Genomic DNA, 11,291 nt, shown 5'->3' with positions numbered 1-11,291 from the left:
AGCTGAATTTCATACCAACAACATCCCCACGATTAAAACATATGCAGAAGTTCCTATTTATTCTCTCTGGGCTACATTCAATTGACTTTCATCGGGTAAGGTATTTCCTCCGTCTGGCATTCTATGCAGTACTGCTGTCTGATAAGTAATAAGTTGTGATTCTGAAAAGAAAACAGGTCCACATCTGCTGCAGTCTTAAGGTTTCACTCCTATGTAAACTCTGGAGTGTAAGGAGCTATTTCCTTTCAATGACAACTTCTGGATATCATTTGGATATTTCTTCACAATTTCTCTCTATGAGTTTTCTGATGTAAAATGAGGCTGAACTTGTGGGAGAAAGTTTTCCAACACTCACTGCATCCATAACGTTTCTCACCCGTGTGAGTTCTTTGATGTATAATAAGATGTGACCTCTGGGCAAAAGATTTCTGACATTCGCTGCATTCGTGGGGTTTTTCTCCTGTATGTGTTTTCTGATGTAAAACGAGGCTAAACTTGATAGGGAAAGTTTTCCCACATTCACTGCATCTATAGGGTTTCTCTCCTGTATGGATTCTCTTATGAATTATGAGGCTAAACTTGTGACAGAAAGCTTTCCCACATTCATGGCATTCATAAGGTTTCTCTCCTGAGTGAATTCTCTGATGAATAAGGAGATATGACTTCCGGCTGAAGGCTTTGTGGCATTCACTGCACTCATAAGGTTTCTCTCCGGTGTGAGACCTCTGATGAATAGTGAGATGTGACTTTTGGGTGAAAGCTTTCTGACACTGACTGCATTCATAGGGTTTCTCGCCTGTATGAGTTCTTTGGTGTAGGATGAGACTAAATTTGATGGAGAATGTTTTTCCACATTCACTGCATCCGTAGGGCTTCTCTCCTGTGTGAGTTCTCAAGTGAATATTGAGGAGTGACTTTACACTAAAGCCTTTTCCACAGTCACTGCAATTATATGGTTTCTCTCCTGTGTGAGTTCTCTGATGTCTAATGAGCTCAGATCTCTGGATGAAGGCTTTCCCACATTCACTGCATCCATAAGGTTTTTCCCCTGTATGTGTTTTTTGATGTAAAATGAGGCTAAACTTAAGGGGAAATGTTTTCCCACACTCACTGCAACCATAGGGTTTCTCTCCTGTGTGAGATCTCTGATGAATAATGAGCTGTGACTTATTACTGAAACTTTTCTGACATTCTTCACATCTGTAGGGTTTCTCTTCTGTGTGAGTTCTTTGATGTAAAGTGAGTTGTGACTTATCGCTGAAGCCTTTCTGACATACACGACACTCAAACCATTTCTCTCTTGTGTGAGTTCTCTGATGTTTATTAAGGCATGACTTATCAGTAAAGGCTTTCCCGCATTTGTTGCACTCATAGGGTTTCTCTCCTGTATGGGTTCTCTGGTGTAAAATGAGATGGGACTTCCGCCTGAAGGCTTTCTGACATCTACTGCATCCAAAGGATTTCTCTCCTGTATGTGTTCTTTGATGCTTAATGAGGTCCGACTTCAGAGAAAAGGCTTTCCCACAGTCACTGCAGTTATAGTGTTTCTTTGCTGTTTGAGTTTTCCAATATTTAATAAGCTGTGACTTATGGCTGAAAACTTTCATATGTTGATTATATTCATTGTACTTTTGTCCAGTATGAATTTTCTCATGCTTAGTGTAAAGAAATAATTTGTCATATTGAATAAATTCAACTTCCTTTCTTGCATAGCTTTTATTCTGAGTAATACACTCTAGATTAGGTTTCAGATGCTTCCCAAGTATGTCAAGTGTATGAGATCTTTGTGCTAAGGAGATATCAAGGTTTAAGCTCAGAGAAGATATATTTCCAAATGCACTATCTTTGTGGTAACTCTCCATAGTTTCCAGGTTGCCATGGTTTCCTTTGTGCCAGTCTCTATGATTATCAACTTGCCATGTGTCTTCTAGAAACAGACCAATGAATCCATAATGACCATGTAATAGAAGGAGTAGAATCTCAGCAAAGGCCAAAGAGACAAGAGGAAAGGAGACTGTGGGTATATACCTAAAGTCTGTGACATTTATAAGTGAAAGGAGATAAAGAAAATGAAAAAGAAAAGAAAAAAAGAAGGAATAAACTACAAGAGGCATGAGAGATACACAGAATGGGAAGAAGGGAGAATTTATGAATGCTTGAGTATATAAGAAAAGAGAGCTATAACCATGGATTAGGGAGGTAGAGACAAGGAGAAGGCAGGTAAACTGAGGATAACAAGAAGAAAGATTATTTAGGAGAGCAAGTTCCAAGATGGACTAGAGAGGGATCTGATCAAAATATCTAAAATAAGGAAATGTGCTTTTTAAAACCAGGCAAAAGAGACCTAATATGGAGAGATTAGAAAGTGGAGTCATGGCGTTTTCACTGCCGAGGGCCTGGGTTCAATCCCTGGTCAGGGAACTAAGATCCCGTAAGCTGCACAGTGCAGCCAAAAAAAAAAAAAAAAAAAGTGGAGTCAATATTAATGTATATGGGAGCTCACACCAGCTGTTCTGAGTCACATTGAAACCTTAAAAATTTCAAGATTTCTCCAGACATTTCAGAGGTACCTCCCTCTTTCTGGCCAACTAGGATTTTAACTTCCTTTTATCCCACAGGGCTATTTTTTCACTCACCTGGGTGAATCTGACTCTGGCTTTCTTCCTCTATTATCCATGGTGTTTCTTGTTCCAACCGGTAGAATGCATCTGTTTTGGTAACTTGATATGCTACTCAAGGGGAATTACAGAGGACCCATGGACCCAAATACAAGCCCTCTGTAAACTGGGAAAGGTTACATTTAAGGGCCTGAACAAATTGCACCTCAGCCAAGTAAAGGACTTTTGCTTTGGAAGTGAGAGAAAAATACTGTTAGAGGCCACAGGGTACTGAAATCTATGATGTATGAAACTCAATTCTAAAAAAGTAAGGCAGTTGTAAGCCTCCACCCCTTTCATCCCTGAGAAAGAAAAGGCAATCCGTTGCCTACATTACCCAGGAAATGCTCTTCTTACCCACTGATACCAAGTTGATATAATTTTCCAACATCACATCTTGATACAGGTTCTTCTGAACACGGTCCAGTAGCTGCCACTCCTCCCAGGTGAAAACCACAGCCACATCCTTGAATGATAGTGAGCCCTGTAATAGAACATTCCTATTCATCCTAAAGGGATCATCATTGGTTCATACTAGGAAGATAAATAGGAAATTCTTATTATTTTTCCCATGGTAAGCTATTTGACTTCTTTCTATGTAACTAGTTTTGCATTATACTTTGTAGGAAAACCAATTTTTTAACTTAAAATATCCTATCTTTGTGCTTCCATCCAGTCATTCACTGACTCACATGTTCATCCATTCACAAAAAAAGGAGTAGAATAGAGAACATGCTTAAGTCCTTTAATCTAGGAACCCACACAACCTGTGTGTATGCACCTATATGTCAGACAGTATATCAAGCATTCCTTTGTAAATAAGTCTCACTTCTACCCTGAAGGAACACACTAGCTTGCAAAGAGAGAGAAGTAAGTGCACAAGAGAACAATAGATTTATACATGTCAAGTAAGTATATATAAATATATACCATGTGGGCATCAATGGGGAGGAGAAAAATTGTAAAGGGTAAACTTCACAGAGGTGAATCTGGAACTAATTCTTATGAGATTAAGTCTATGTTTTACGGCGAATTGCAGAGGGAAGAGGTGGCATGGCATTCCAGAAAGAAGTAATATGAATGATAGCACAGTGAAACCATGAGCATTCAAAACACTGAAAATACGTTTCCTCCTAAGTTGTGAAATTAAATGACTGAATTTAGAGCAGGTGGTGTACTCAAAACATTTTCCACTTATTATTATTTGTTAGTTATATACTGATAATGGAGAGACTTCCAAATAAGTGGTTAAGTGTATATATGTTAAAAGAAAGTATATAAACTCTAACATTAGTTATGACAATGTGTATATTTAGGTACTGTGTAGTAAAGCAGACCTGGGTTGCCCAAACCCTGTACATTCCAAAGAAAGGCCTGTCCTTGATTTGCTCCTGGGAGATAACTTTGAACCCCTGAAATATCCAGCCTGATGAAGGTTTTTATATTCCTGAGGTCTTGGGCTACACTATATCAGTGTTCTTTGTTTTTTGTGTTTTGATATATAGTTGATTTACAGTGTTGTGTCAGTTTCAGGTATACAGCAAAGTAATTCAGTTAAAAATATATATGTAGGGCTTCCCTGGTGGCGCAGTGGTTGAGAGTCCGCCTGCCGATGCAGGGGACACGGGTTCGTGCCCCGGTCCGGGAAGATCCCACATGCCGCGGAGCGGCTGGGCCCGTGAGCCATGGCCGCTGAGCCTGCACGTCCAGAGCCTGTGCTCCGCAACGGGAGAGGCCACAACAGTGAGAGGCCCACGTACAGCAAAAAACAAAACAAAACAAAACAAAAAAACAAAAATATATATGTATGTGTGTACATATATACATATATATATTCTTTTTTAGATTCTTTTCCATTATAGGTTATTACAATATATTGAATATAGTTCTCTGTGGTATACAGTAGGTCCTTGTTGGTTACCTATTTTCTATATAGTAGTGTGTATATTTTAACCCCAAACTCCTAATTTATCCCTGCCCCCCCTTTTCCCCTTTGGTAACCCTAAATTTGTTTTCTATGTCTGTGAGTCTTTCTGTTTTGTAAGTAAGTTCATTTGTATCGTTTTTTAAAAATTCCAAACCTGGAAGCTCCTGCCTCTCTGTATCTTTTGCCTTTGCTGATTTTAATTTGCATCTTTTCACTTTAATAATCCATAACTGTGAGTATAACTGCTTTCTTGAGTCCAGTGAGTTCTTCTAGAGAATCACTGAGCTTGAGGGTGAGCCAGGGACCTCAACTCAAATTCATATGAATTCACATTTACATATGTAACTAGTGACATGGGAAGTCAGAATAATACACATAAACGTTTTTGGATTATTTGTCTTGGTGGTAGAGAAAAAGGACTGATGGAGGACATAGGGGTTTAGCTCTATAAACTTCTAGACTATTTGAAACTTTGACACTAAGAATATTTTAAGCTTCACTAATATTGGATATTTTTAAAAGAAAGAGGTTAAGTATTAACTATGAACTGAGAGTTTACACTACATTTTTGGGTGTGAAGAGATCATGATGGGAATATTCTAAGACTTTGCTAGTAAAGTTAACTTGGAACTGTTTGTTAATTAATATAGACTGGGATTTCTTAACCTTGGCACTATTGACATTTAGGGGTTGGATAATTCTCTGTTATGGAGACTTTTTTTGTGTGTGTGTGTGGGGAGGCTTTGTGCATTGTAGGATGTTTAGCAGTGTCCCTGGCCTCTATCTACTAGATCCCATTAATATCCCTCCCCAGTCATGACAATCAAAAATGTCTCCAGATATTCTCAAATGTGCCCTGGGGAGACAAAATCATCCCCAGATGGGAACCACTGATTTAAATAAAAAACTGAATTTTGAGGACTGTTAGTGGAAGACCATTTGATAGTCACAGAATCCATCCATTCTTCTTGATAATCTAGGTTTCACCCCAGGCCACCAGGAGGCCATGGATTTGGGCTACACTGTTTTGAAACCCTGAAGCACTCTGATCACTCTGATTTTGGCTTTGGCAGGACACCACTGGCTTATCTGAGGACTGCTGAGAAATAACCAAACGAAACTTACCACTTTATCAGTGGCTTGCACTGAAGGCACTGAGCACCATATGATCAAAATAATAACCCATCAAAGAAATTTCTTCCTACTTAAGGGACATGAACTATTTCACTTTCCTAGAAGAGATTTCTCCTTAAGGCAAAACAAATCACCAACAATTTTTTCATTATGGCCATGTGGTAAATTATATTTCCCAAAGAAGACCACAACAGTTTATCTCCCATTCCAAAAAACCTTCTGCAAACCTTCTTCCACTCCCCATCAAGAGGTGGACCCTATTCCCTTCCCCTTGAATCTAGCTGGTCTTAGTGACTTGCTCTTAACCAATAGAGTGTAACAAAATGAAAATGCTAACTTCCAAGGGTAAGGCAGAAAAGGCAGTGTAACTTCAGTCTGTTTCTCGCAGGATACAGCATCATACTGTGAGAAGTCCAAGCTACATGGAGAGGACATGCATAAGTGCTCTGGTCAAAAACCTCAGCTAAGCCTAGCTTTTGAGTCAAGTGATCCTGGAAAACAGACATGGGAAAGAAGAAGCCTCCAGATGATTCCAGCCTCCAACTTTTTGAGTCTTCCCAGCTGAAGTTCCAGACATCATGGTGTGTAAGACAAGCCGTACAGTAAAGGATTAGCACAGAAAGTCTGTATTGTCCATATCCTGCACATGCCAAAGAAAGGTCTGGCTCTTGCCAGTTTATGGGAAGTAACCTCTAAGCCCTTGAAATATCTTTGTTTACACAGGAGCATTGGGCCACACCAAATAGTCTATTGCTATCAATGTGATTTATGGTGGAGGCCTTGGGCCACACTGTAGCAACTTGACTTCTGAAAGGGCTGGACACTAAGGTCAGCCATTGCCTATGTAACCAACCTCATATAAAAAGCCTAGACACTAATTAGCAATACTCAATATGTGTTGTTACAAATCATTGCTGGGAAACTAAAACAATGTTCACATGACTCCATCTGAGAGGGAACAACTGGAAGCTTCTGCCTGGTGTCTCCTGGACCTGGCCTTGTGCACCTTCCTCTTTTGTTGATTTTAATCTTTATCCTTTTGTTGTAATAATCCATAACTGTGATTATAACTGCATTGCTGAGTACTGTTGAGTTCTTCTTGTAAATCACTGAACCTGAGGGTGGTCTTTGTAACCCAAAAACATAAAGCCATCACCATAGGGTCCTGTCTCACTTTCTGACCCACTGAATCCATGAGGATGATCAAAATAAACGTTTACCACTAGACTTTGGGGTGGCTTGTTAGGCAGCAATAGATAACTGGAACAGGGGATACTAGAGACAAGTTTGTGCTCAATTTTATTAAATATTTAGAGCCTCGCAGGCTATAATCTATGTGTTAACTTTAAACAATTTGTATAAACATATGACTTACATATTCTCATTGTGTCCTTACTGTGAAGTTGATCTTTTGTCTCAGTCCTTTTTCCTGAATTCTGACACTTATCTTTTCATGCTGATCTGGTATAGTGTAGTCTTCGTAAATATTGAATAAACATATATTTTAAATATATGTATTTAACCTCCTAAAATCTACTGGAAAGCCAAATGGAAAATAAATATACAAAAAAAACCAACTCACCTGGGACTTGGACATTTTCTGGAGCCCTTAGGAACAACCAGCAACTCTAATATCTGTTCTATTGTTGATTCTGGTCTCTTCCCTGAAGCTCCAGTACGGAGTCTCTGGTGAAGGATGTAATGTTGATCTTGGTACCTTCAGTTCCTTCCTTCATTGGAACTACTTCATCCCAGGAAGACAAGACCTGGGGGATTACAGAAATTCACTGCTGTAATAAACTATAACTGGGAGCATAATATTTTTCTGAGTTGTGTGCGTCCTTATTTGTATGTGTGTATGTATTTTAGATATACACACATATAAAAATCTAAAATTTAATTATGTTTTCTTCAGGTGGTTGGTTAATGTGATAAAGAAAACAAGTAACATGTATTATTTGATGGTTTATTTTACAACAAACATTAACTATTTTATAATAAATAAACATCAACAACAAAGCTATCTTCATTAAATTATGTAATTGTGCTAAAATTATTCAAAACTAGATCTACATTTAGAGAAGGACCATTATATAAAGAAATTTTAAAAAAGAAGAAAAATTTAAAAGCCTAAAATCCAGAGAAATGGTATATATATACTGGAATACTGCTTGCTAAAACGTGTCTTGGGTACTTACTATGTGCTAGGTACTCTAACTATATGAGTAGTTAGTACTGAGCTTTTTTTTAAACAAATGGGAAAAGAATCACAGGTTGAGAAATGCCCAAGTTCACATAGTAAGTGGCAGAATATGGAGAAAAACCTAGGTCTGCCGAAATCCAAAGTCCCTATTCTTTTCTCTGAGTTAAACTTAACTGCAGCTGACTGCTTACCTGGAAAACCTACAAGAATCACTTTAAACACTTTAGTAATAATAAGAGTTCAGTAAGGAAATGAAAAAAAAAAGTTTAATCATCTACTTTTATACCTATAAAATAAAAGTAATTCAAAGTTCAAGGAAGCGACTTGCCTGGTGGTCCAGCGGTTAAGACTCCGCGCTCCCAATGCAGGGGGACCGGGTTCAATCTCTGGTCAGGGAACTAGATCCTGCATGCTGCAACTAAGAGCCTGCATGCCGCAACTTAAAAAGATCCCGCATGCCACAATGAAGATCCCGCACGCCACAGCTAAGACCTGGCACAGCCAAGTAAATAAATAAATATTAAAAAAAAAAAAAGTTAAAGGGAAAGAAGCTATTTGTAACGGCAGCAAATATAGATAAGATCTAGGAATAAACTTAACGAGCAATGTCCAGATCTATATGATACTTTAAAGTCATGTCTATCCAAATTATTGCAAAGATTTAATATAACTTCAGTCACCATTGCAACGAGATCCACATTATAGAATACTGTGCAGCTATCAATAAGACTTTGTACCAAAAGTCAGTAATCTGGAACAATTTTATCGTATAAGGTTAACTTTCTTTTTTGAAGGTTAAGTTTCTTTAAAAAGACAAGTTATAAGCCATTTATGCAGTGTTATCACATCTTTGTAATAAAATGAGTAACAGAAAAGTTTGGAAAAGGAAACATATCAAAATTTTAACAACGTGTATTTCTGGCTATCAAGATTTTGGATGTGGGAATGTCCTCTCGTGCATCAGAAGGTCCAGAAAGGGAGGATCCTAGAGAAATATGCGGTAAATTTGAAAACTAGAGGGCCAGATACCACATCTTTCGTAAAAGCATTTTACCTTAGATTTTATTTAGATCTTGGCCATTACAAAGCACCGTGGAGACAGTGAGAGGAGGAGGTGATTTAGAGCAGAGGTCCCCAACCTTTTTGGCACGAGGGACCGGTTTCCTGGAAGACAATTTTTCCACGGAAGGGGGGTGTGGTTCAGGCGGTAATGTGAGCGATGGGGAGCGGCCGATGAAGCTTCGCTCGCTTGCCCGCCGCTCATCTCCTGCTGTGCGGCCCAGGGGGTTGGAACTTGATTTAGAGGACAGAGGATGTTGGAAAGCAGGTTTTGAAGAAGGCACTAATGTAGTCTATGAGAAGTCAATGGGCCTTAAAACCCCCAAAGCCCTCCAAAATGCAGAGACTGCTCAAGCTCCAACTCCCATAAATCTCTCAGGTAACAATGCCTAACTACATCATACCCAAAATATGGGCCACATGGCTACTTCATAGTTCATGACTTCTAACAGATTATCATTAGCCTATCCAGACCCAAACACCCAGATCCCCGTGACTCTCAGTGACCACTGGAGACCCTCAAAGAAAAGAAACAAAGCTGCCCCAAGCACTAACCTCCCCACAAGGCCACCCCATTCACTGGCCTTGGGGTGATTTGGGGAATGATACCCCAATCACCGACCCCCTCCCCTAAGTACATCGCAAACACTCACTAAGCCAAGGACATCAAACACGTTGAACTGCCAACCAAGTATGTCTCAATCACTGACCTCCCTTCATGGACACTCCCATTAGTGAACCTTCCCAAAGACGTCCCAATCACTGACTTATGTACCAAGGATTCCCCAGTCACTGACCCTCCTGGGATGCTCCAATCGCTGACATCCCTCTAAGGCTGTCCTAAGAACTGATCTTCCCCCAGAAGACCTTTTCAGGCTCTGACACACCCTCAAAGACACCCCAATTCCTGACTTCCTTCAAGGGATACCCGATCACTGACCAGTCATTCACCCCCAATCAACCTTTCCCCGAAAGATGCCCCAATCACAGACTTGTCCCCTAAGTGCATCCCAATCACTAGCCCACACCCTAAATCATGCCAAACACTGATTTGCCTCCAAGACCGCCCAGTCACTGACCTCTCCTATAAATGCTAACCCCAAGCCATCCCAATCTTTCTGCATGCTACTCCAATACCCTGAGCATCCCCAGGGCTGCCCCATTTCCTACCATCCTACTCCCTCAATAACGGGAGTTATAACTCCCTCATCCCCTGCACTACAAGGTGTTGCTCCTCCCACAGACTTCCCGTATCCCTCCCCTACCTCCGCAAAGCTCAACCTGATTCTGCTCCCAGAACGCGAAACTGAGACCCCTTAAGAGATCCTTCGCGCGCCAGCTGGGTGGGTACAAATAGGGACAGTCCATTACTTTCTTCAGATTCACAAACCCGGCTGTTCCACCTCGCAGGTCAAGTTTATCCTCTGTAGCACCCGAATCTGCAGGCTGCCAACCATCACCCCGGGGCGTCCTTCCACCGGCCAAGAGGCCGTTTAACTTTCGCCTCTTTTAGACAAAGACACTATGACAGAGTATGGCGGCGCCCTGTTAGCTGATTTATGTGGGACCCGCCATCTTGGAAAACCAGCCGTACAACCACTTTTCCTGCCCCACAAAACTTGCCTGCGTTATGTCAATCGCTAGCGTCGCAAAGGGTAATACGCATGCTCTAGCCCATCTCCACCGGATTCAGGTCTCTTCCCGGTAAGGTGTCCCAAGCCCAAAGATGTCTGCCTCCGCTTTGCAACTGGTACCTTACAAAGCTATATAACATCATAGCGGGCGCAGCCATGCTGAAAAAGGTGCTCAAATCCGTAAGGGAAAAGGAGTCTTCCTTTAGGGAGTTGGGAGCAGGTGGAGCGACTTGCAGGAATGCTTCTGAAGAAAGGTTTAGGGTCTGGAGAAGCCAAGGTGGTAGAGGAAGGTAGCATGCCTCACTGTGGGCACAGAGTAAACAAATTTAGTTGAAGGAAAAGATCTTCTTCAGCCAAAATTGGTGGTGGAAGTTTGGTGACACCTCCAGGGTGAAAGGTGAGAGGGCTGTAGAGAGGGTGGAGCTAATAGTGAGGGAGGGGTTATGTTTCTGACTGAGGTGGAAGGTGGTGAAATTTCTGGTGGAAGACCAGAAATTGTTGGTAGAAATTTCTGTGCAGGCTTTCTGTCAATTCAAATGTTTTCATATAATTTTTCTCATGAAGAAATTATTAGAATTGGAATTGTTGAGTCAAAGAGAAGGAAAATTTTTAATTGGATAGATTTTTCCAGATTGTTGTCCAAACATGTTTTGTTAGTGAATACACTTTACTGGCTG

The 11,291-nt window shown here is 40.5% G+C and overlaps 1 protein-coding gene across 1 annotated transcript; it reads right to left on the bottom strand.

The window, feature by feature from the left end:
- Positions 1-245: 245 nt before the first annotated feature.
- On the bottom strand, positions 246-11,008 carry LOC115802574 (uncharacterized). Its single transcript, XM_030761300.2, is given in 6 exon segments — positions 246-1,927; positions 2,637-2,729; positions 3,015-3,141; positions 7,301-7,484; positions 8,250-8,413; positions 8,976-11,008. Coding segments are annotated over 4 exon segments (1,917 nt in total). The 5' UTR covers positions 7,316-7,484; positions 8,250-8,413; positions 8,976-11,008.
- Positions 11,009-11,291: the final 283 nt, after the last annotated feature.

This window comes from Delphinapterus leucas, chromosome 20 (genome assembly GCF_059928025.1).
Source record: "Delphinapterus leucas isolate spDelLeu-1000000601 "Yukka" chromosome 20, BTC_Dleu_Yukka2, whole genome shotgun sequence".
NCBI classification, from domain to species: domain Eukaryota; kingdom Metazoa; phylum Chordata; class Mammalia; order Artiodactyla; family Monodontidae; genus Delphinapterus; species Delphinapterus leucas.
The sequence above is the reverse complement of the archived record's forward strand: the minus strand, read 5'-3'. Positions and strand labels throughout refer to the sequence as shown.